Source organism: Aphelocoma coerulescens, chromosome 2 (assembly GCF_041296385.1).
Source record: "Aphelocoma coerulescens isolate FSJ_1873_10779 chromosome 2, UR_Acoe_1.0, whole genome shotgun sequence".
NCBI classification, from domain to species: Eukaryota; Metazoa; Chordata; class Aves; order Passeriformes; family Corvidae; genus Aphelocoma; species Aphelocoma coerulescens.
The window spans coordinates 18,712,886-18,738,430 of NC_091015.1; the positions used below are offsets into that span (position 1 = coordinate 18,712,886).

Consider the following 25,545-nt stretch of genomic DNA (forward strand, 5'->3'; position numbering starts at 1 on the left):
AGTAATAAAAAATAAAAAATGTTACCAGACCCTCCAGTGTTCAGTAGCATCATAACATGTCATCCTTCTTTGCAAGAAGTTTATATACATTTAGAAAGCCAAGTGATGTAGGTTTTCTTCCTCTACAAATCCCACATAATTTTCTCAAAATATCATTAGAACCCAAGAAGTTTGTACTTCTGTGATTATCTGCTACAATCCTAATCAAAATATTATCCTAAAACAAGGAAGGTAGGTTGCTGCCCACAGAAGATTCCCAGGAGACAGTGAAGGCTGAAGGCTTCAATGGCATGCTGGCCCTGTGGAGCTGGGCTGGGGGTGGTGCTGGAGGGCTCAGCTGAACTGGTGAGCCAGTGGCTGCTGCTATGAGAATGGGGAATTGCTCTTTATCTTCTGCAAAAGGGCTCTGTTTCTCTGTTTAGCAACAGTAGGATCACTGTGCCTGACTTTAGAGGGTTTTCCCTCTAGGTCTGTCACAATTCTGTGCTTTTTTTATGTCTGCCTTCCCTGCAGGGTGAAAAGTACCCTCTCATTCATGTGATAGCAAAATTTGCTTTTGCCTGTGCATCTGAGAGTTTTTTAAGCTGATTCTGAATATTTTTTTTCTGTGTATCTCTGAAGTATCAATTGTCCCATCTGAAAGAGGTGGCAGGTGTCCAGGATAGTAAGAGTTTTAACATTTGGATGGTCACGATGAGGAATGTTTTTACTGCTAGGTGTGTTGTTAAGTAGCAACTAGTCTTTGTGATCTGGACTAATTGTTAGCAGTACAGGAGGAAACCAGCTCTGTCTGGCTTTCATCACATAAAATCATCCCACTAATCCCACTTGCTTTCGATAGAATCTTTTTATAGCTGAAGAGCTATTGAAACTGAGTTCAGAAGGGAGTTCTCAGAAGCAAATTGTTCCTGTGGTTTCTTTCTGTAGGTCCCATAGTAAGATAGTTTGATTTCTACTCCAGAAATTTGATTGCTTGCATCCAGGGTTTTTTTTGTCATCTTTATCTGTCTAAGGAAATCTGTTTCACTGTGCATGATATTACCTGACTTTATTTGTGACTTCTGTTATCCCTGGTGGCCTACAACATTTAAAGTTGATTCCTATAAAATAATGCAGTGTGTCTGTTCAGCAGTACAAATACTTGCAGGAATATGAGATCTTCTGTCTTCTGTTTTAAATCAATTTCACAGTCTTGATCCTTATTATTTAAGGTGTCCCCAGACCCAGGATTTCTTAAGGGGGTTGGCTAATACCCTGGTGAAAGCTGTTGTCAATAACAGCAGGCTTTTAGTTCAACTTCTCACAGTCAGGATGAAACTCATAATTTAATATACATGAAAGCTGTAATTTTAAAGAATTACGCAGGAACAAATAGCAATAATAACTACAAGAGAGTATTCTACAACTGCTTCATACCTTGAGTAAGTTTTTCCAAGTAGGTTATCTGTTAACTAATGAAAAAGTAATCATATCATATCATATCATATAAGCAAGCTATGATAAGTAATTGAGTAGAGAAAGCAATGGAGCAACTTATGTTGCATAACTTAGTGAATTTTTAATGAATCAGTTAGGAACTAGCTAGTAAGTAACACTATTCACCCCTGGAGAGGAAATTTAAATTGATAGGAAGAATGTCAAAAAGCATGGAGCAACAGGTAGAAGAAGAGTCTGCAGATTTGAGTGGCAAGAACACTGATTAAACTCAAACAGATCAAATTGAAATACAATTTCATATGATCCATAGGCTGGATTCCTAATTATCCTCAGCAGTTTAATACTGACATGTTAACGGTGCTTGCCCTGTGTCAGCATCTGGAATGACAATGACAGTTGAGGCTGATGGACACATAAATCCGAAGCCTAAATAAGTGATACCTGAACTCTCAGTGAAGAGCTGGAGTAAACATGAACTGTACATAGCACCTGGAAAAGGACTTGCAAACATCTGTATGAAGAAAAAAGCTGACAAAAATAATAATAGACAAATAATCTTCCCCTGTAACCTGTGAATGATGATTGTAAACCTGTGGGAAGCTTGACGAGTTGTCAAACTTACGTCAACTGAAGGTGCTGGTTCAATGTTTGAAGCAGTAAATTTTCAGTATCTAAACCATACACACAGTTGTTATTTCCAGCTTACCTGGTGAATGTTCAAATTGGAAGTCCATCAAAATATGAACAGATACCATAAAGCCTTCAAAAGATAGTCTTGGAAGTACTAGATGTGATGAATGGAGTAACTTACTACAAATGTTACATCTGGGTTCACCAAGCTATAATGACTGAAGTTGGCCAACATAGGATAACCTATGGAAAGACTGCTACTCCTGAATTTTTTGCACGTAAGGGGAAATACGAAATGCAATCAGGATCTGGGAATAAGCCAAAATCCTTCACTGTTCAAATGGAGAGGGATGGTTTAGATTCTAGTCCAATTAGATGTAATATGCAGCAAAATTTATATCTGTTATGGAGTACCTACACTAACCTGGTTTGGAAACACCTGTCTTGTAAAGGAAACTGAAATCCAGCTGATTTGCACCACTTCCAAAGCAAAGCTTGTATTGCACGTGTAGTCTCAGCTTGAAAGGTAAAATGATAATTGCTGACCTCTGAAAACGTCAGAGGTTCAACCGAGAGAAAACTGAACTCAGTTGGCACTGAGGAAGCAGCTCATGGTGCCTGTCTTTGCTGGCAATTTATTCTGCTCTATTTTATTCAGGGAATCTTTTCTGCTCTCTTTTTCTTGCCTTTGTGTCCTTATGTGCAGGCTGTAAATCTCTGGAAGACTTACTTAAAAGATAGCAAAATGGTTTAGAGACAGTTTTCTGGAATACACAAAGATAGATAGGGCCTTGTCATATTTATAATTAATCCACTGTGTCATTGCAGAAAGCTCTAAAAGCTACTTGTTTGCATGGCAAATTCTTCTTCCTCTTTTGAAAATAATCTATTGTAATCCATTTTATATAACATAATTTCGATTTAAGAGATGCATAGCAGGACACCACTGAGGATCCATTCTGTTCAGCAGTCAAGAACGGTTTCCATTCCTCTCAGCCTTTTAAATCATTGGTACATAGAGACACTGCTGAAGATGGAACACAAGCATTTTAATTTTGATTATTTTAGAATATAAATTTTTTAAGGAAGGCAATTTCTATTAATGGATCATGTGTTTCAAGGAGGATCCATTCTGTTGTTTCAAAATTGGGATCATGCAGATCCCAGAACTGTTGGTGCCACTTAAAATTATCTGTTCATAGTACAGTATTCTGAGATTTTTCTTCAAACAATTAAAACTTTATCATATTGCAACAGTAGAAACTGGAGTTTTCTGTGCCAGATGTCTACCTCTGGATAAAGGTTTTGGTTAATTAGGATTGGGATTTCATTGTTCACAGAGTTTTCATTTGAACTTAATCATCCCAGAAAATGAGGCTTAATTTGTAGGGAAAATAGACCACTTTGCCTTGTTAAGTCTTGCTGTCATTTCCTTAAGGAGATCCAGCACCAGCCTATTTTTACAGCAAACTGCTGCAATTTCATGGGCAGAAAGGTGAGTGGGAGGAACCAAACAGACCAGACTAGAAGCAGATGGTACCAAGGTATTTTAACTATTGAGGTACTCACTTATGAATCTTGTCATAGAACAAAAATCCTGAATCTTAATATTTAATTCTTCTCACAGCAAATGGCTTTACAACCCTCTGGCAGGTTTGCTCTCTAGTGCTGCTCTGAGTAGGGAATAATTGTTATTGTTAACATTAAGTAGCTAAAACAGCAGAAGTCTGTGCTGTGCCTCAGGAGGCCTAAATGACTCCTGTTGTGGGTAAATCCCACACAGAGGAATTCCTGACTTAGTAAGGGATGCCCTTAGTAAGGGCAGCATACTACCACACACCTTTCACTAAATGAATATTAACATCTGAGGTCCCAGGTTCAGAGAGCAGGGAACACAGGGAATCCATCCCGTGTAGTATCAAGTTTGATTCAGTGTGTTGCCTGTTCACATTTTAAGTTTGACTTGGGTGGTTCAGACTACTTGATTTCAATTTCTAGCTTTTTTACAAAGTTCTCACATTCAAAAAGAAAAAAAGAAATTGATATTTAGTATTTATAAAACATTTTCAGTAATTAAAAAGATTGTATATTTCTTTGAATACTACATTTTAAGATGCCTTTTTTGTGGTACCTGAATTTGGGACTGTAGGCCACTACCTAAAAGGAACTAGAAGAGAGCTGGAGAGGGACTTTCTACAAGTGCCTGTAGTGATAGGATAAGGGGCAATGGCTTTAAACTGACAGTAAGTAGGTTTAGATGAGATATTAGGAAGCAATTTTTTACTGTGAGGGTGGTGGGGCACTGGAGAAGGTTGCCCAGAGAAATCATGGATGCCTGATCTCTGAAAGTGTTCAAGGCCTGGTTGGTCCAGTGGAAGGTGTCTCCATGCCAGGAGGGCTGGAACCAGATGATCCTTAAAGTCCCTTTCAAGCCAAGCCATTCTATAATTCTGTGGTCATTTTATATAACAAAGATGCTAAGTAATTAAAGAATCTTAATTTTAAGTGAAGCCTGTCTTGTTATCTGTAGTGAAGTCTAGAAATTCGGGATGAGGAAGCCCCTTTTTCTGGGTGGGGAGATAGTCTGCTTGTTTGCTTACAAACAGAACAAATTTTGAAACAATCACTTTGTACTTTAAAAAAACCGAAAAATGCTAAATCTAGTGTTACTTTTCTCCCAGGACAGAAATTTCAGTATACATGGAGCAGTTGAATCAAGCAGCTCTCTATCCTTTGGACTATCAGTAATAACTTTTTTTGCTGCAGTACCAGGACTTAGGAGGTGTCTTTGCTGATGTTTGGCAGTCAAACTGTTACATTTCATTTGGGGACCAAATGCCTGACCACTCATGTGCTTCATCATCTGGACCTATGTGGGTTATTTTGTTCTTTTGTTCAGTATTGAGAAACTAACATATAGAAGATAACTCATTTGTTTCTATTTTTAGGTCGGAAAATTAGGGTTTAACAAGGAAAGAAAATAAAATTTGAGTATCAACTGTGGTGTATTATGGTGATAGTAATAGTAATGTGTAGCATGACTTAAATTATTTTAATAAGCCAGGAATCGTTTAGAAAGAACAAAATCTAGAAGGTTACTTTAAGCCAGTTTGGGCTCCATATGTGAGCAAAGGCAGCCAAAGAACAACAGCCTCACCATATTTAATGTGTCTTCAATGTAGGTGTTTCGTGGTAAGCTAATCATAAATTCTTCAATAGCCCCAATGATATAATTTTTTAATAGTCCTTTATATTTGTTGTTTTCATGCAGGTTACTCTGAAAGCCAAACAGGTGAAGGATTCTGTTACATATACACCAGGTGTGTGCTTATGAAAATCACTGGGTTTGGGTGATAGCTGTGCCTTTCAGAGTCTGCTCTGCAGAGAGATTTTTGCAACCTTGACTTACTTGGAGAAAAGAGAAGAACTGCTGGGTGTTCTGAGGGAACATTTCCCTTGAGCTATATCTTCCCGGGATCTCTTATTCCATTTATTGTGGGGTTTGTTCATTTGTTCAGGCTACTCTCCTCGTTTATATCAGTGTGGGAATTTAGCAGCACTTCCCATAGATCAGATAAGCTCCTAATTGACAAAGTTCAACACCATGAATAGCTTGATTTCTCAATTTTTTTATTTCTTAAGCTGTCCGTCCAGAAGAGCTTTTTGTCCACTCAGCTGTTCCCAGAACCTTTAATTTGTGGGCAGTTCCCTGCTTGCTTGTGGGGTGTTTTACTTTTTCAGAAGTGTAACAGCAGTGCTTCTAACAGGTATCATTAGGCTCTCTGAGCTTAAAACGCTGGCCCACAATTCTAAAAATTTCAAAGTCAACATGAATCTGCCGGATCACATAATCACCCAGCGAGAAAGGGAGGAGGAAGTGGAGGAGGAGGGGAACTACAATCTTACACCGGAGCAGATGGATGTCCAAACAGATCCAAAGGAGACCAGTGCAACTGAAACTAGACACCGCAGACGAAAAATTGTCAAAGCACCTGAAATGGCTCTGCTAGCAACAAAAGAGGCACCAGAAGAGAAGGGCAGAGGGAGACGTCAGAAAGATTTTGATTACACTGAGCAAGAGGAAGAGAGTGATGATGAGAGCAGAAGAAGGGAGAAAAGCCGTGCACCAGAAGAACTGTGGACTCAAAATCAACAGAAGCTTCTTGAAATGGCCTTGCAGCAGCATCCAAAGGGAACATCAGATCGCTGGGATAAAATAGCAAAATGTGTTCCTGGAAAAAGCAAGGTATGACTTGTTTTGACTGAACTATAGTATAAATTGAGGGGAAACATACTTGCTACTGATTTATGATTACCTTAAGAATGAGGGTCCAGGCAGAAAGGTGAGGCCTTTACTTGGCCTCTCAGTCTAGACTCAGGTGACCTAAAGAGCGTTACTGTCATGTTTGTTGTTTTATTTAAAACACTTTTTCATTCATTTCAGTTTGTTTGATCTAATACAGAAAATGTTGAAATAATTCCTGTTTCATTTAAAATACCTACCTCTCCTCTGCCTTTCAGATCTTCAATTGCAGGACAAATTAGATTTTAAAACAAATTTTGATTCAAAGTTAGTAACCAAATGTTGGTGAGCTGCTTTGCTTACACTTTCACAATACTTTTCTCAACCCATCTCAATGAACAGACAAAATAAGTAATCCATCTGCAAGTGTTAAATGCTCAATAATCTATCTAATGTTCTTTTTGTAAGTATTTAAAAAGCTTTTTGTAAGCTTTTTAAAAAAGCATTCATTGTCATTGATATAGATGGTCTGTGCCTGATCTCTTAAAAGTTGTGATAGCTTAGTTTGCTTGCTTCAGCCACTGTAGCTGCAGAAAAGCCCTGTAGTATTTGTGCCAAACACAGTGTGAGGGAGCAGGAAGTGCAATAGGGAAGGATTTGGGTATTTCTCTGGCTCTGAAGTTGTTCTGCAGTCTCTGGTGTCAGCAGGTGCTGCATCAGTGACCTTGAAGGCTTGGCTTAACCTGCCTGCAGTGGGGCTCACACCAGAGTAACTGTTTTAAATAGATACTGCAATACAGCTGTTCAATAATTGCTCTTGCAGTCATTGTCAGGAAGTACTGGGCAACTGTTTCTTGGGTTTGTGTACTCTTCGAAGAGATAAATAAGCCACTGAGAAATGTAAATTGCAAGTTCATTTTTCTAACCCCCTCTTCCCTAGACGTAGATTCCCCTTCTCAAATTTAGTGTGCAACTTTAAAGCGACAAGAAATCAACCAACCAACCAACCAACCAAGAAAAAAACCCAAACAAGCAAACAGAAAAAACACTCAAAAAAACCCCCTACACAACCCCCAGAACCCAACTCTTCTTCTAGAAAAAGGTAGCATGTATAGAGTTAAAGCAATACTAAAATTTCAACCTTTGAATAACACTTTTGTGTTTCCTTTCAGGAGGAGTGTATAGCAAGATACAAGTTGCTTGTTGAACTGGTACAAAAGAAAAAAATGGCTAAAAGCTGAATGTTGTGAGCAAGAAGAGATGTAGCTCATCTTTGTCAAAATGGGGTTTTAAATCTCATGTGCAGGAAACTGCATTTTTGTACCTCAGTATTTCTATACATCATGTGCCTTAGTAAAAGAAAATATTAATAAATCTTATAGTATCTTACCTGGTTTGCGTGTTGAAGAATGAAGGTGTGTTTGTATTGAAGAGCTGCTTATGCAGATGTGTGCTAATAATGTCTAAAAGTGAGCAGACCTTCAGGAACACCCCCTCTGATAATCACATACTGAATCTGGTAGGTTTGCAGCCAATGGATATACAGTGTACAAGTAAATTAGATTTGTTTTGAAAGAGAGCATTGACCTGAAATTGTTAAGCAAGCACGAGAGTAATGAAACTCTGCACTCAAAATATATTTTTCTTTCTTGCACCTCTAAATCCAAGACCATATGCTTATAAACACTTTATTCTTATAAATGCCTAGTCATATTTTGAAATAAGTAGTATTTCTAGTATTAATTTCCACGTATATTTATATGCACCTGCAATATAATACCTTTATTTGCCAACCCTGCAGTTATACACAGTGATATTTGATAGCATTGTTAATACAGTAAAGTTGAAATGGGTAAAAACACCAAAGGCCTTAATTTTTTAATTTGAAATTAAGAGATACAGAATACTTCAGGACCATTTTTAAGTGCAGAATGGCTAACATTCTTGGGCTAAGAGTTCTCATATTTGGGGGGTGGTTGTATACCCTGGATTCAATTTGAAGAATAGGTAATAAGGGTTATATTATTCCCTCCTTGTAATTTTGTTTTGTATAACTTTTCCAGAATTATGAAAAGCTTAAAATGCTGGAATAAAGGATACTTAATGGGCTGTAAATTACAGCAATAAATCAGAGCAGTGATCACAGTCTTTTACAAGAAACATTAAGGAATTTTTAAAAGCATTTTTTAGCATTCAAATTTGATTTATACCAGGATTTTAAAAATCTTTTGAGCTTTAATTCAAAATCAAAATGAAAACTCAGAGGATCACGTATCTGAACTCAAAATTGAAACTTGGTGGCTGAAAGTCTCCTTTAACTTCCTGCCATTTCCACTGCTGATTTTCCCAGTAACTACCAATTGTGCTCCTTCTGTCAGGTCAGCATTTCACAGCATTTCATCCCATTCCCATAAAACTTTAAGGGAATATAACAGTCTTCCATATGTGTTCCTCTACCAATTGGAGCTTTGTTGGTTTGGTTTTTTTTGTCTCATATAAAAAAAAATCTTGGTAGAAATAATGATATTATGGAAACATACCCAGATACAAAATAATGCATCTAATTTTTTTTCACAGAGAACTTCACAGCTTAACTGCATTGGAAATGAAACATATTTAGAAGCTGTACTGTGGTGTGGGTGCTAATTGATGGAACAGGAATTCTGTGCTACTATGAAGGGAGAATCTTAGTGAGATCAAGTGAAGTATTTTCAAGAGGTATCAGGAAATCTGAACTTTCAAAAGCTTTTAGTCATCCAGAACACTCAATGAGAAATGACTAGCTATAAAGCAAGGTAATTGAAATGGCTGCAAAGAAAAGCTGCTAAAATGGTGAATGGAATAGGTGAAAATTAATGGGTGGAGCTGGGGTAGAAGAACATCAGCAAATGGAGATGTACTGTTCATGAACAAAATAGACTGGTAATGGGAATATTTCTGCAGTTTCAAAACAAGGAAGCAAGTACTGGGAGAGTTTAGCCTGTGAGGAGAAGAGAGCCATCTTTCCAGTCTGGATTTACAAGACTTTACCTGGGATGGTGTGCCTGGTTCAGTATCACACTTCGAGATGTACAGCATCCAGAAGAGAGCAGAGAGAATGATCCTGTGTTTGCAATGCCTGATTTGCTAGGAAGGAATTGTTGGTATTTGCTCTAGACTAGAGAGAGGGAAAAGTCTTCAAGGTCTGTATAAGGGAGCGTTGCAGTTGTGTGATCTCAGTTTCCCTGATGTGATCCATATGGAAATGTTACAAATCTGCTGTGGCTGTGAAGAGTAACAATGGGCTCAGTTTGGCACGAGAAATAGCTTACTTAGGTGTCAGGGCAAAAAAAATCCAGTGGCAAATATAACAAGGACTTGGGAGGACTCTTGACACCTTTATTGCTGGAGATCTAAACTTAACATGAGCACCTGCTCAAGACTGGCCACAGCCCCACCAGTGTGTGGCAATCAGTAGTCACACAGTGCCTCCCAACACCTTCTGCTCCCCTCCAGCACAGCCCTTCTGCATGGGGGTCAAAGGAAGAAGGACGAGCACTGCTGACTGGTAAGAGTTTTTGTTTGTGTGTAAGACCATTCACACTGAGAAACTTGAAACAATGCTCCTGACAAATCCAGTTTACCTGAAGGAAGATGTTTAAGGATGGGCAAAGGTTGTATGTACCCTCCTGTCACACTTGTCAGGTTGAACACCTGAGTGCTGGATGTGCTGCTTATGCATGGATGGAAGAGAATTCATGGATTGCATCCTTCCTGCTTAAAGACTGAACCTTCCCCGAAAGCAGAGGCAAGCTGGCTGTGCAAGAGAAATGCACTGGCCTCTTGCACAGTGGCACTGCACTGGGAATTGGTGACAGGCCCAACTGTCTCAGCATCAAGAACTGGGAAGGTTTTCCAGAGCACTGGTGGGTCATTTGGAACTTGGATGGGGAATGTGAGTCAGTGCCCTGCACCAGTGGATCTGATCTCTGCACCCAGATGCTCAGATCCCCATCCAGGAGCCATCCCTCATGGAGCAAGGTAGTGAAGGCTTCGTCCAGAGCACATCCAGTCATACTTCATGTTCAGTTCATCAAGGGCCAGAGGAATGGAATTGGCACAGCCTTAGCTTTAGCTTTAGTGTTTGGCAGTGGGGAGGAAGGAGGCCTGGTAAGAGTGAGACTTTCAGAGCCTCTCAGGGCCCTTTCCTGGGGTTGCCAGGTGTGTTGTGGATGATGACACAGCCCTATTAGCGGTGCCTTTAGTCTGTGGTGACTGAGGTCACACATGATGCTCACAGGAGAAGTGGAAGACTGTACCCAGGCTTTGTTTTCTCATGGGTCTGTTACTCAACACCAGAGCTTGTTTTTCTAAAACTTTCTGTCCGTGAAAACCAAGGTCACTCAAGGCTTGGGATTTAAGCAACTTCTTCCAACTTTTGTTGTAGCACGGAATGCATATTTCCTTTAAGTAAGGTTAATAATTCGCCTGCTAGCACAATATATTTTCTTTCCTGGGCAGTTTTGAGCTGCAGCTCAACAGTGCTTTTGCACCATAACTTTGTGTTAGTCCTAGAGAGTCTGTGCTGTAGGTTCTATACTCTGACTTGCACTTAAATGTGTCAGATCTGAGCCTACTTTGAGGGTCTTTGCTCGTCTCTGCTGATGGGACGGGCAGAACACCATGGAAAGGAGTGTTTGGAGCAGATGAGACAGGGAGGGCAATCCTCCCTTACTGCTGAGGATCCAGTCCCAGTGCCAAACTGAAAGATCCTGGCAACCATACACAAGTGAGTCAGTAGAATATGACTGAGATGCCGTGAAGGTAAATAGTGCTCACATTTAGGCTGTTTAGTTCTAGAGGAAAGACCAGATTGCTGGTCTGCAGTGTCCTTTTGTAAATGTAGATGGTTTGGACTGCATTACTCTCAACTTTATAGTTCTCAGTGCTTGAATTAATTAAAAAAAAAAAAGATGTTTCAGGAACAATTTTGCAATGTGACCTCTTTATGAGATGACAGGGCCTGAGAACAACAGGAACACTGAAGAGTTCTCCTTTAGGTGGACCCAACAGTAAGATTTTAGTGCAGCTTACGAAAAACAGGCATCAGAAAACTGGTCATTAAATGTCACACAGTGCTACTGCTGAAAGAGTTGCTCCTGCTAACACAGCTTGAATGGATAAAGTTGATAAAAGCAGGATTTCAGATGATGTAGGCTGTCCAGAATTAGTTGGCTTCTGTAAGCTGTAAGGTTTGTTGTCGTTCAGTGAAGTGGGGTTTTGATGAAAAATCTGAATGCTGCACCTTTAGTCTGTGCTGCTTTTGTGACACTGAGCCCAGAGCAGTTCCCAGCACAGGAGGAGAGCTCAGCAACTTGGCTGCCAGGGACCTGCAGAGGGGCTTGCGCTGCTTTGGCATCTAAGGCATTCCACAGGGACAGCCCTGTGGGCTTTACTGGATTGGTGCCAAATCAGCCACAGACCATCATCTTTGATGTCAGGACCTGCAAAGTCATTGAAACAAGATTGGTTTTGACTGCATCTGGCCCTCATGTGAACTTGGCTTTGATGTGGTCTCTTTCTTTAAAGGGCTGGTGAACTGAATTTTTGTTTGGATGTTAGAACTGTCCTTTTCATTATTTCCTTGCTGCTTCTTGTTGGTCCACCAGGACTGTGGTACTGTAAACCACCCCTTGCAGTCTTGGGCTTCTGGCACCAATCTCTTGACAATTTTGAGAATTTCTAACTTTGTCCCTTTCTCACTTCTCTTAGCAGGAGACAGGTACCAGAGTATAGGCAGTCCCTTCCTAATAAAAGAAATACACAAGGAAAGGCAGGGCTTAGCACTTTCACTGATTCCTTGCTCCAGTTGGAGCAAGGTGACTTATATTGCCTGAGTGGTTTTAGCTTTGGCTTAGGTCCATGAATAAAGCAGCAGTCCATGGCTCCAGGAGAAGTGGCACTCGGGATTCCCTGGAGGCCTTGTGCCGGGGGCAGGTGTAGATTGGGCTTTTCTTCCCCTACCTCCAGCTCTGACAGTACCAAGTGTAACTTCGGGGCCCAGCCTTCCATGCTTTGTAATCTCCTTTCTCAGCACTGACCAACAGCCAGTGCTCAAGCACTGACAGCTCCTGAGCTCTGGACCTTGTACACATTTAATCAGTAGAAATGCTGAAGTCTCCTGGATCTCTTCCTCAAAGAATAAAACATTCATCAACTACCCTCAAAATGTCAGGAGGTTTTTCTAGTCCTGGGGAGGGTGGGAGCAACTGATGCCCCTTTGCTGTGCCAGGTGATGTTTCACATTTCCCTACAGCTTGTTCATTTACCAGTCTTCTTTCAGGATTCCAGTTTTCCCCATTGGAAAATAAAACAAAAACATTAAGTACTTAGGCCTTGAGCAGATGGAACAACATTCAAATGGCACAGCCCACAGCAACACCATCTTCCTGTTCCTTGTCCCAGAAGCTGCTTTGAGCCTCAGACTGCCCTTGACTAGAGAGGGGCTAAAAACTGTGAGAAAGCCATAAATGCATCTCTTGTCTGTCAACCCCTGACTAGCACAAGCCTCACATTTTATCTTCAAGTGCCTGTACAGGAAGGGTCAAGTTCTCTTTGCTTCCTGGGAAATAAAAAACCAGTATTTAGCTATTTACCAATCTTCCCATGGACAATAAGCAAAATTCATGGAAAAAACCACTGTGCTGGTTTTACAGAAAGTACAGTGCAAAGGTTACAGCAACAACCTCACTCCCCTCACCCAGGCAGGTGCAGATAAGGAACCGTCCCCTCCCCACCAAGCTCCTGCCAAGTTACATCGGAACAAACTGGAGCTGTTGGACAACAGCCACTGCTCCTGGGATTCCAGTCATTCCTCTCTGAAGGGTGAAAGCAGAAAACTGGCACCAGACCCAGGGCTGCAATGGGCGTTTCTGTCCACTAAGCAGAAATATCCCTGGACAGTTTTTCAGCTACATCAGTGTCTCCTGAAAGGAAAAATTTACATGAAAAGTATTTTTTGAAACTTCTTGTAATCAAAGTTAGTAGCCATGTGCAAATGAAATCCTTCCTCTCGTGTGATGTTAATAAAAATATTCCATTCTTCTACAAGACTCACATTCACACAAGCCATATACAATGATAAACATTATTAAAGTTTATTAACAAAAGCTTTGTACATATCTTTTCATACACTTGGAATTTTACATCTAGTCAAAATAACAGCACATTTCCATCTTACCTTTTGTACAAATTGTTACAGAATATCCACCAGTGGGGCGAGTAAGTAAAATAAACCACTGGTTTACTTTTGTAAAGTATCTACAAAAGTGATTTGTGACATTTTTAAAAAATTCCCCAGAACATATAAAAATAAATTATTTTTACTTTTTCAATTAAATCTACTAATTAGAAATATTACAAATCAAAATATCAATGTTTTCTTATGAATTCTCCACAATACAAAACAGATTCACAAAACTTTATTTACAGAAATGAGGTAAGAACTGTGCAATGTTTAACTAAGAAACATATTGCAGAATTAACATGTTCTTCCAAATAAGTACACAGTGGAGGTCTAATTACAGCTGGGTCTTTTCCGCTAATAATTCCCACCTCACTCTTGATTAGTGGTCATTACCCCCATTTAAACTGTCCTTCACCACCCTGCATAGACTCGCCACGAGATCAGCAACTGCCGGAAGTGTTGTAACACAAGTTCACCCGTTTCAACCACTGGGAAATTTTAGTGGGAAATGGTAACTCACTTTTTTGGTAATTTATTAGTGAAAAGTGACCCAGGTAACAATCTGCCTGAGCTCTCTACAGTGGTATAAACACCTCTAGGAAAGGCAGAACAAGGCTGCTGGTGCAAGACAGAATATTCCCGCTGCTAACAAGGACACATCTAGTGCATGATCAGCTGTTTGCAGCCATTTCAACGAAATGGAGGTAGCAACAGGCACTTGGTTTAGGCCAAACACTACACAAACTTCTTCCAGTGTGGCCTTCTCATCTGGTAAGAAAACTTTGTCACTGGAACCAAACAGGTTCCTTTAAAAACCTCAGAACTCTAAAACCTACACCAAAATTAATAAACTTTGGATTCCATACCATAATTCTTACTCAAGAAAAACTCCCAACTATACAACAATAGGAATTTAAAGGAATAAAAAGTTCAGAAGTAAATTCCCTTATGACTCAGGTTTCAAAACAGGTGTGTAAAAAAAGAAACGATGAACAGCAAGTCCCAGCCGCCATTAGAATGTCAGTCTAAAAGGATCTATTAAAACTGCAGCAGCAGATCAGATGGGCTGGGGTTGGGCTGGTAAAACTACTGCTCTGAAACCAAAGCAATGCATCACTGCAGACAGTTTACAGCCTTTAAATCCATGAGATTAGGACTGAAGAGTCAAGTGTATGTTCTTCCATGGTTGAATTTGTACCTAGTACCATCATATTGACAAAATAATTATGATTTGCAGAGTTTCATCTACTTCACAGTCTGAGACATTAAAAAGTACATCCATTTTAGTGCAACAAGAAAGCAAATGAAAGCCTACCAAAAATATCCTTACGAAAATTATTAACCTCTTGCTGTGCAGTAAGAGTTCCTTGTTGCTCTTTTTCAATCTGCAGAAAGGGAACCCGCGGTTTGCAGCCACATGAAGTGCTATAACAGCAGGACGTGCAGGGCTCAAGTGTCATTCAAATGTCAACTCTTCTCTGATGCAACTGGTCCAGTTTTATCATTGAGCCTCTGTGTAAGAGAAAATACTTCTAAAAATCAGATTATAACATACAGAGCTAAGTAAAATTCAATTCATAAATATGACAAAGCAGTTGAGGTACATTCACCAGAGCCATATAAATAGTAACTTCTTCACTGTAAAAAATAACCATGTACTGTAGAATAAAAAGTGGGAAAGGAAAAAACAATTAAAGGAGTACTCCTGTATTGAAGCAACTAATGCTAAGGTCATGACAGTCAGCATTAGAAAACACCAACTCTGCTTCTACTGTCATTCCAACAAGAGAAACACCAGGTAACCTCTGCTACATTTGCCTACTGGAGAGGGCTGAAATCTACAGTTCCCCGTCACAACAAATACAATTTCCAGCTTGCCCCATCACAATTCTTTCTTTCATATATTGCTACAAAGACATTTTCTGCAAGTATTGAACAGGACTGAGCAAAAATCTCATCTCATTCACTGAGCATTCAGAAATGCCTGGAAACCTGTTTCAACTGCACATGAGATTAAAACAGCTGAACTCTGGCAAATAGAGAATTTTTTAAAAACAGTTCAACAATCTATGCAACCTTTCTCAATTCTAGTCTTTAAAAAAAAATAAATTTCAAAAGAAGTTTTTGTAAGGGCTTTGTTCGAAAGATGTTCCTTCTTGAAATTATCTACAGCTGTTAACATAAAAACTGTAATGGCATACTTGTAAAAATACACTGCACTGTACAGACCTAGTAATGGCCATTAAAAAAAATCAAAATAAGATCACATAGAATATTTTGCTTGGATGTACACCAAATATAGGGTCTCAATTCCATTCAATACTAGTGTTTGGAAAATGAGGGGAGATAAGTTTTAAACATATGAGAACAAACTGTGAACATTTCTGAATGAAGGCAAGTCCTGGAGCCAACCCCTGTGCCAACACGTTTGCTGTGACAGTGACCCAGAGAACAGGGTCCGACTGCAGTGACCGTTCGCAGCCGCGATGTCACAGCTGCCCCAACCCCAAAGTGACAGTGACCCTGCACAAAGATGAACAAAACTAAGTGCTCGCAATTTTGAATGGAAGGGAGCTGTTTCCAGGAAAAACTGTCTTGAAAATTCATCATTTATGTGGTTTTTATCTCACCTACTTCCTGGAAGTACCACAGAAGCCCAGCCCGAGTCCTCCACCACAGTGCTCCTCAAGTAGCACAAGGATTTGGGATTGGGGAACAGAGAGGGGACTCATAACTAGCCCAAACTCTCCCCACCTGCTCTTGCAGACAAGCTTCCCTTTCTTCTCTACCACTACCACTTGCTGTCTTCTCCAAGGAATGATGAAACTTTATGTCTTCCTGCTCTATTCATCCTTTGTTTTTCCAAGTTTCATATGCTCCTTCCTTTATCCTCTCATCTTAATTGTATGACCCTTAGAGAATGAAGCCTATTCTTTGACTTGTTGAAGAAAGAATTCCTGCCTTGGGGACGGAGATTATGGGCAAATACTAAAGATAATGGAACATCTTTGCCAGAAAAATGTGTCTTGTTTCTTTATCTGTCTAGGAAAGGTTTTATTACTCTACAAAGCAGAAGAGCTGCTCAGCCCCCCAATGTACAGCCTTCTTTTCCCAGGCCAGAACCAAGAGGCACAAAGTCCATTCTCCTAACACAGATTCCACCTTCCCAGCAATGGGATCCTCACCTCTCAAGTCATCAACTGGTCCCCACAGCACCACAGGGCCTGAGGCCTGGCCAAGGCAAACTTGCCAGTAAGGTGGTAAAAGGAATGACCCACAAAGAGTGGACACAGTGCTGGGGAAGAAGCAGGGTGAGGAGGACTAGGGCTGCAGTTGTAATTACAAGAGGAAGGCAGGGGTCACTGGGCTGGTGTCCTGATCCAGGGAAGCAGGAGTGTGCAGCAGACATTTTGGTGTGACTACCAGTTCGCAGAGTTCTGAGCCTCACTTAAGTGCAGCCCAAGGCTCAAGAAAAATAAAAAAAAGAAAGACAAAAAATCCACCATCTTTGATTTGTGAATACAGGTACATTACCTGCTTCTTATCTTTTAGTTACCTCCTGGAGGTACTGCATTGAAAGTGAGGTGAGAAGTATACTTACTGTCACCTTCTGAGCTGCGTTATCTCCATGAATTGTAAGGAATGGGTTGGTAGCAGCTGCATTAAGTGGTGAGGCCTGTGTGCCTGAAAGTAAGTTGTTTATGGGGATCTGTGCTCCTCCAGTAATCTGCAATTGCTGTACTTCAGATTGATGGTGTTGGTGATGGTGATGTTGTTGCTGTACTAATTGATACAAAAGGGCCTGATGTTGTTCCTTGAGTAATACGAGGAGAGGGAGGAGGAAGAAAAAAAAGATCAATGATTAGTTGCTGAAAAATAGCTCCTCCCTGGGTTCCTGTTTATCCAGCCCTTCAGTCAGTGCAACCATTACACTAATCCCAGCTAATTTAGGTTACACTAGTGAAGTTCCATGAGACTGTGGGAAAGGAAAGAAAGTTCCTGTCAGACTTCCTGAAATCAGTAGCTCAGCAGAAATTCAGCTAAGCCTGATGGCTTCAACAGGCCTCTGCCAGAACAAACATACCTGAGAAGACCATGTACTAAACCAACACAATTAACAATACAAATAGTTAAACCAGTTACCTAATGGCCTATATGAATACTGCAAGCAGAGCAAAGACAGCTCACGAGATGATACCCAAAAATCTTTTGCTAGTGTTCTAGTGGAATCAGAGATAGCTCAAAATATTGTTAGAATCCACACATGGTCCCAAACTCTGCTGCCCACAGCTGATGCTGAGAGAGACAAGCCTCCACATCCACACAGGACAAAATGGAACTGAAGGCACTAGGGAATGATTCTTGTAGCCATACACACACCCCAGTAATATCCTACCATTTTACATGACTATCATCCAAAAAAGGCTGAAGCAACTGAAAGACTAAAATATTATCAAAGCCTTTAATATCAAGTTAAATGCATTACTATTATTTATATTAAGCTGAGGAGTTTATCCATGCCTTAGAATACAATAGAGGAATAAATCATAATTAACTGAAAAACTTACTGATGTGAGTTGCTGGGTACTTAGTAATTGCTGGAATTGCTGGTGCTGTTGATGAAGCAACAGTTGTCTCTGTTGGTCAGAAAGCAATCCTAGTCCCGAGGCACTGTAGGGTTTGACAGGGTAATACTGTGGTTTATATGGAAGTATGGAAACTTTTTACTCCAACTTTCCATTAAAGAAAAGATTTACACAGACAGACACTATTTAGCATTTGATTTCATACTGCAAATACTGTCTGACTGTCCAGTTGGAATTCCTGACACCACCCCCAAATCTCATTTATGCTGAGCAACAGCAACATCTTGCCTGTAACACGTCTACTCCCTCCATGTTATTTGAAACTCAGATAATAATTACCAATTAAAAAGCTTTTTTCAAATACTTTATACAGAAAGGCCAGATTTTATATTACAAGACAGCTCTTCCCAACCTTTAACACTTAGTTACCAAGCATTTACTTTGCCTTGGTTTCCTTCTAATTCCCATCTTTTGTGTCATTCAAACCACTCATATTGCCCACACCTTGTCTGTAATTTTGCAAACACCTTCAGCCTTGCAGGGAGCCAAGGGATGCTGCCATGGAATGAAGCTGCCTCTGCTTTTGCCAGCTACTTTGCTCCCAGTCCCTATTTTCATGCCGACAGAAAATTGTCTGCAAATATTTAGGAAATTGGGCAAGGAATAGATCCAGCTGACACCTAGGCTGTAAATAAAGGGTTTCTTCAGCTATACCAGTTTACTCCAAGACCAACAGCATGAACAAGGGTGTGTTGGCAGTAGAAGATCAGGAAGACAGCTGGATTTACTCTTTCAGTAGAGTGTTGGCTTTTACTAGTTTAAAACACCCATTAAAATATTAAAGTGTAGTTTCATGATAGGTTTATCCTGCTGTTGAAAAATTAGGTACTTCCCTTTCAGCTGTACACTTCTGTCCCCTCCCCTCATATCAGGTCTTGCAGCACAGTGGGCTGCAACCTGTGGGAACTGAGCTGAAACTTAAACCAATAAAAACACACTGACAGATTCTCCATTAATGTAGATGAGGTCACGGTGTGATGCAGAAGTTCTAGTAAGAAGGTGTGCATAAGATGACAGGATTGCTTGTTGGGATTGGTAGTAAGGAATTATTCACTTAAATAAGTCACAAATCCACACCATTAGGCTACAATCAGGTGGCTCCTCAGGGCATAACATTTACGTTGCATTTTTACAGCAGCCAGCAAACTGTAGCCCAACTCCGCTGTAATTTGACTTTGTAACCAGCCAATATGAAAATACCCAAAGCCTCACCATTCTCTCCTACTGGGACAGGGCAAGCCACATATAAACTTTGTCTCATACTTTGTTGCATGGTCTCAGCACTATGGGGACACACCTGACAGGCTGCACTTATTATTTCCTAAGGGGAAAGGGAAGCCTATGTCAATGGAAAGTTTATGGAATCCACCCAAGGCTACTGAGGGACCTGATGGAAATGCTCACAGAGACACTTTCAACCATTTTCAAGCAGCCCTGACTGACCGGGATCTCAAGATTCCAGCTGACGACCAGACAGCAAATGTGATGCCTGTCTAGAAGAAGGGCTGGAAGGAAGATCTGGGCATGAGGCCTTGTCAGTCTGACCTCGGTGCCAGGGAAGGTCACGGAGCAGATCCTCTTGAGTGCCATGACACGGCACATGCAGGATAACCAGGGCATGAGGCCCAGCCAGCTGGGTTTGTGAAAGGCAGGTCCTACTTGATAGACCTGATCTCCTGTGACAAGGTGATCTATTTGGTGGGTGAGGGAAAGGCTGAGAATGCATCTACTTGGACTTAGGTAAAGCCTTTCACACTATTTCCTACAGTATTCTGACTAATATTACCATTATTTCCTTCTTCTCTTTTGACCTCACTTTTTCTGTAGTCTTCTATACTGGAATGAATCTTCTCCACTGTTTTTGTTGGGTTTTTTCATTCTTTTATCCCATTCTTTCTTTTTTCCCAGATCATGTTTTACCTTTGCACTTCTTTTTTCTGCTGTTGTTCTCCCTTCTCTTTAATCGCTCTGCCTGCCTCTCTTGCTCTGCATTGGCACTTGAAAGAAAATACCCTCAGTCAGCAGCTGAGATCTCAGTGTCTAGAAACAAAACCGAACTGCAGAGGACAAAATGCTGCAGGCTCCCAAGCTTCCCAGAAGAGACAGTTGACTGGATTCCACCACAGGGCTTTCTCTAAACCAGATCAGCTTGGAATGTAAATTTAATCCTTTTTAGCTTCTCATTAAAAGGTACATGATCAGTCTGAAACTCTCCATCCTATAGTCTTCTCTGGTTGCGAGAATGTAAAGAAACAATCCTATCTCTTTCTCAAATCACTTAATCTCCCAGTTGCTGGCAATCTGTATTAAGCCATCTTTTTTCCCAGAAAAGGATCAAGTATTTTTCTCTGCCGAATGAATGTGGGTTCTTTTACCTACGACTTGAAACTCTCTCCAACAACAGTGTGCAAATCAGTCTTTTCTCACCTCCCTGTGTCTCAGAGTTAAAGGGTTCATATGAATATGGACAATATGCATAAAGAAGTCTTCCTGCACTGGTGAACACTGCCTATTTTTCACATTAAGCTGTTGGAACAGATTCTGAAGCTTGGGAAGTTACTGTAACAAGCAACTTACAGGAACACCTGGCAAGTCTTTTAAAATTACAGAACAATATCCTGAAGTTAGAAAGCAGGGCTGAGTTCTCAGGTGGCTTTCCAACATGTTGCCAGTACTGATTTAAACCATCTCCAAACTTGATCCTCACCACACAATCTAACCAGGGTCACCACAGCACCAAACCTTCGGGCCCGCCTGTGCTTGGTACCATTCAACCTTCCCACTAGAGCGGTTCAAAGAGCAGGGATACTCTGGGAAATTTAATATTAAAGAAACAGACAACTAATTGCCGCTGAAGCAGCATCAAACTCAAGCCTGGCAGGTGACCCACAGAGTTCCAGAACCAATAATTTCAACCAGTGGAAATGGTTTTTTGTCTATTTTTTTCTTCCCTTCAAAATCATCCCAGATCCTCTTTGCAACTTAGTTCCCATAACAAAATGTTTTTTTCTATTTTTCTCTAAAGCATTTGTAATGGGACCAACAGGAATGAGGAATGCACGTGTCATTACCAGAATCATATTAGCACTAACTAACATTACTGAACTTTTCCCTTCTAAACATGCAACCACAAATACTGAAAACTCCAGAGAAAATGAGGGTCATTTTGAAACACCTCAAAAGGAAGAGGGCCTGGGAAATATGGATGAGCTCAAATAAAGCAGAGAATTGTGTGAGAAGTGCACTTTTAAATTTAATATAAACATTAATTTTAAATTAGTATTATTGAGGGAGCAGTGCAGAAAGAGATCATGCCATAATAGAAACAGAGAAGTAGAAGTGCTGACAGACTTGAACAGCATAAGCTTGTTGTTGTAGCAGAAAATAGGGAGTCACTGGGAGTATTCCAGACTCTACTAAAGGTTAGAATGAGAGTTTAAGAACAGGATACTAGCCCCAGTATTTTGCATGAATCGGAGCATTCTACTACTAGGCTACCCAATGAAGAGTTACAGTAGTTAAGATGGATATTAAAAAAGAAACAAAAGTAACTTCTGCAATACAAAGAGTCAGAAGCAAATAATCTGTGTATAAACAAAATCATTTAAGAAAACAGTGGCATGACTGGTATTTAGCATAACTGATATAGTCTGGCAGTACCTGAAAGTGGAAAGCATTATGCAACTGGTTAATATGATTGATCTTGTCTAGTATTTCTCACTCTCTCTCACACTTTTGGGGAGAGTAACGCAAAAGCTTTGTGCTTTTTGCCAACCGCTGATACTCAAGAAAGAAGAAAAATTTTCATTATCACAATGTCTTTTGTTTAACATATGAAACTGCATGTTCACATATGATATAAACTATGAAAAATACAGGCTCCTCAGCAAAGACATAATGACTCATGCCAACAACAGGATACACTTGAAAGTATCAGATTTTATGAGCCTACTGAAGCAATACCACACAATGATACAGTACACGAATATTCAGGAGCTGCCAAACCAACAGCAAGCAAAGAAACTGGAAAAGGAAGCTAGGAAATTAGGGATCCCTTGCATCATACCAATCACGTATGACTTTTTTTGATGGATAATCCACCATAATCTCCAAAAATAAACTCTACTTACAGACAAGTAATCCACTCCCTATTTACAGGCCCTTCGTTCTCCACAGAACTGTATTTCTCCTTCCTAAGTGAAGGACAGGACAAGGGGTGTGGGGAAGGGGAGCAGCGAGAAAAAAGTTGGCCCAGGCTCTGCTCTATCCCAAAATACTTCCAAACCAAGAAGTCCATTCCTTCTCCTGGAAACCAGATGTCTCCTTTTGTTACCCATTCGCCTTGCAATTCAAGCAGCAACAGTTAAGGCCACTGAGGGTACCCTGCTTTGGTAAAGGGCTGTTAGGAATACTCACAAATGAATCTTTTTATGCATTTAGAAACCACTTGAAAAACTAATTTTGTTGGGTTTGGAGTCAGTGCAGGCAACTGAAAACACCATGCAACTGTATTACAACTCTGGTTAGTGATGCCTGTTACATCTTGAATTACACGACCATATACCCTTCTCCCCCTCCCCCCTTCTTACTGCAACAAATGGTAGCTTTTCCAGCACTCCTTTAATCCCGGAAGAACAATTGGCAGGACAAAGAATATTATTTTCTGAACTGAAAAACGGAGCTGAAGCATATTTACATAATTACATTTGTTTGGGAATGTGACTTGATTAAAAAACAGGAATCCACTAGGATTCCCAAAAGCTTTAGAGAAAACATCTTTTCTTTAACTTGACTACCTGTGCTTCCATTAAATGCCTCCTCACTTTCATTCACAGACCAGGAGCAGAACTCACTTTGATAATTACAGGCTAAGGAAGAAACAGTATATTTGGAGTAAGACAAAAAAACCCAGCTAAGCTGAAGAACAGCAGGCACTATGAGGAAAAACATAAAATCAGGGAACTCTTACCTGTTATTTAGTGTGGTTGGCAGAGGATGCGTTGCATTGGGTGGCACGGTTGCATGAGTGAGAGAAGCGTTCTGTGATATTGTTGCTGGCGTCTGAATTACCCCATTTAAAGCCCCTACAATTCCATTGATTGCCAGCTGGCTGGCTGGCAGTGCTCCAATTATTCCACCCACACCCGGCACTGCAGGAATGGTGGAGGTTACAGTCTGCATACCACTAGCCAGTGCCCCCACTGTCACACCATTGACCTGCTGAACTCCGGGGACTCCCGAGCCTTGCTGGGCCGGACTCTGCCCAGCAGGTGGTGGAGTGGAAAGCGCTGATGAACTGCTGGTGCTTTGTCCACTGGAGGTTATCTCCTGGTGTCAAAACAAACAACAAAGCCCCTTCAGCTGCATAAAATTTCACCTAACACCACAATGCAAGGACTGGGATGAGTTAACTTGTAACAAATTTAGGTTTAGAAGAAAGAAATAAAAATTACCTGATTTAATACAGGAAGAGAATTGTCCGGTAAAAAACTGTTTCCCAGATGAGGGCTTTTACTGCTGTTCAAAGAATCAGTGCTAGGTGCTAAAGTAATTGTTTCAAAAAAACACACAGTGGTTAAATTTCTGTAACATGCAAAAAGATTCAGAATAATTATTTCAAAATTATGACAAAGCTAAACATAGAAAATGTAAAGTCAACTTTAAAATCATTGCTGAATAGTAAAATATTAACTAAGTAATTGGTGAATCAATAGATTCAAATGGATGTGCTCCAAACTGAAGTAAAAGAGAAACTGCACTGAAAAAAGTAGTAATGGTTCAGAAAAATAAACCAATTGATGTTTAAACATTTAACACATCAGCAAATACTTGGTCTATATTCATCCTACATTTATATTCATCTCCCATCACTGGCATGTGTGGATGAAATAGATATTTCATATAAACACATGTTCAAATTACTTTGACACTTTAATAATCCTCTCTACTTACGTGCTTGTACTGGAAAGGCATGTGCTTGATGAGAAGGGCTGGGATTTGAAGTTATTGTTGGAAAGGGCACCGAAAGCTGTGCATTGAGAAGCTGAAGTCGTTCCTTCTTTGCGGTCAGATTCTTTATCTGTTCTTCCAACCGCCTATTCTCAACTTGAAGTTGGTGTAATGATTTAAGCATTCCTAAAACTAAGACAAAAATGCACACATTACATCCCACAGCCACATTCAATGAACGAATAACACCTTCATTCAGTTTTAATTTCTGTATTAGATTAAGACTAGCATATATGTGAAAATATAAAATTATTACAGATGTCTGAATTTTAGCAGAAAGATCTGAGATCAATTTTGTGTTATTTACAGCACAGAAAGAAGTTTACAGTGTGCTGTGATAGTAATTTTGGAATACCTCTACACCCTGGCTTAAATACTGATAAAGTAGCCTCATTAGGGCCAGGATACATTTTAAGCAAACAGCAGTACCTGACAACTTAGCCCCAAATCAGAATATAAAAGTATTTCAGTAGCACAGGATAGTTGGGATAAATCCAGTTCAGCTGCAGTATTAGGAACTATAAAGCTTATAAAACAGACAAGTTTGACAAAAATATGCTCAGCTAACAGCACAAGCAACCAACAACATTTATATAAAAACAACCAAGTTTATGAAAAGGGAGTTTTTCTGATTTAATTACTTGTACAGTGAATCATAAACCTATAGAAACAATGAAAAAAAAAAAAAAAGTCCTCCAACGTGAAGTTGTCCCAGTGCACCTTGGCAGGAGCTGTGAGCAGCGATCTCGGAATCCCCCAGCAGGGAGCACTCTGTGAGCACCGCACTTACCCCCCGCGTTTTGCATAACGAGGGCATCACCTTCTCTATTGACCTGATTTTTACCAAGCACAGTTTTCTCAAACTCCCATTTGGTTTCAGAACTTGGATTTCCCAACCAGTACTAGAGTGCGACTGTAAAGCCACAGGGATAGCCTCCTTTTTTTTCTTGCCTTTTTTTTTTTTTTTTTTTTTTAATTCTAAATTGTATTTGTTTAACATGACCTCTGGGCCTACTACAGACATAAGTCTACTGGTATAGGCACATCTGGTCATTTCCCAAGGATTTAGCTTTTATCCCTCCTCTTCAAGAACATACAAAGGAACCCTCAGTGAGCTCAAATGAGATGCAATAAGACTTAGCTAAACCTGTCCTCCAGCTATCATGTTTAAAGGATTATCCCTGCATGAATTTCCTCACAATTAGCATTTTTGTCAGGATACCATTCATAAAAATACTAACTAGATACCTCTTTACACTACCAATGAGAAGAATAATACGTTCAATAAAATATAACACAAACCATAACCTGGAATAAAATAAATTTTTTAACATATTCAGTGATTGTCTTTGATA

The 25,545-nt window shown here is 40.1% G+C and overlaps 2 protein-coding genes across 8 annotated transcripts in view; one reads left to right on the forward strand and one right to left on the reverse strand.

Annotated features, from left to right (window-relative positions):
* DNAJC1 (DnaJ heat shock protein family (Hsp40) member C1) overlaps positions 1-7,704 on the forward strand; it is a 109,135-nt gene extending 101,431 nt beyond the window's left edge. Inside the window, exons 10-12 of the mRNA XM_069006660.1 lie at positions 5,339-5,387; positions 5,835-6,313; positions 7,483-7,704. Coding sequence (XP_068862761.1) covers positions 5,339-5,387; positions 5,835-6,313; positions 7,483-7,551 — 597 coding nt within the window. The 3' untranslated portion in view covers positions 7,552-7,704. The remainder of the gene's footprint in view (positions 1-5,338; positions 5,388-5,834; positions 6,314-7,482) is intronic.
* Positions 7,705-13,435: 5,731 nt separating this feature from the next.
* Positions 13,436-25,545, reverse strand: part of MLLT10 (MLLT10 histone lysine methyltransferase DOT1L cofactor) — a 127,792-nt gene continuing 115,682 nt past the window's right edge. For 5 of the 7 annotated variants that reach the window (XM_069006662.1, XM_069006665.1, XM_069006664.1 and 2 more), the window contains 6 exons: positions 24,134-24,322; positions 23,635-23,723; positions 23,151-23,509; positions 18,104-18,206; positions 17,137-17,349; positions 13,436-15,064 (listed from right to left, as the gene is read on the reverse strand). In XM_069006662.1, coding sequence (XP_068862763.1) covers positions 14,996-15,064; positions 17,137-17,349; positions 18,104-18,206; positions 23,151-23,509; positions 23,635-23,723; positions 24,134-24,322 — 1,022 coding nt within the window. In that variant the 3' untranslated portion in view covers positions 13,436-14,995. The remainder of the gene's footprint in view (positions 15,065-17,136; positions 17,350-18,103; positions 18,207-23,150; positions 23,510-23,634; positions 23,724-24,133; positions 24,323-25,545) is intronic. The other 2 variants (XM_069006667.1, XM_069006661.1) reach the window with 1 other exon arrangement.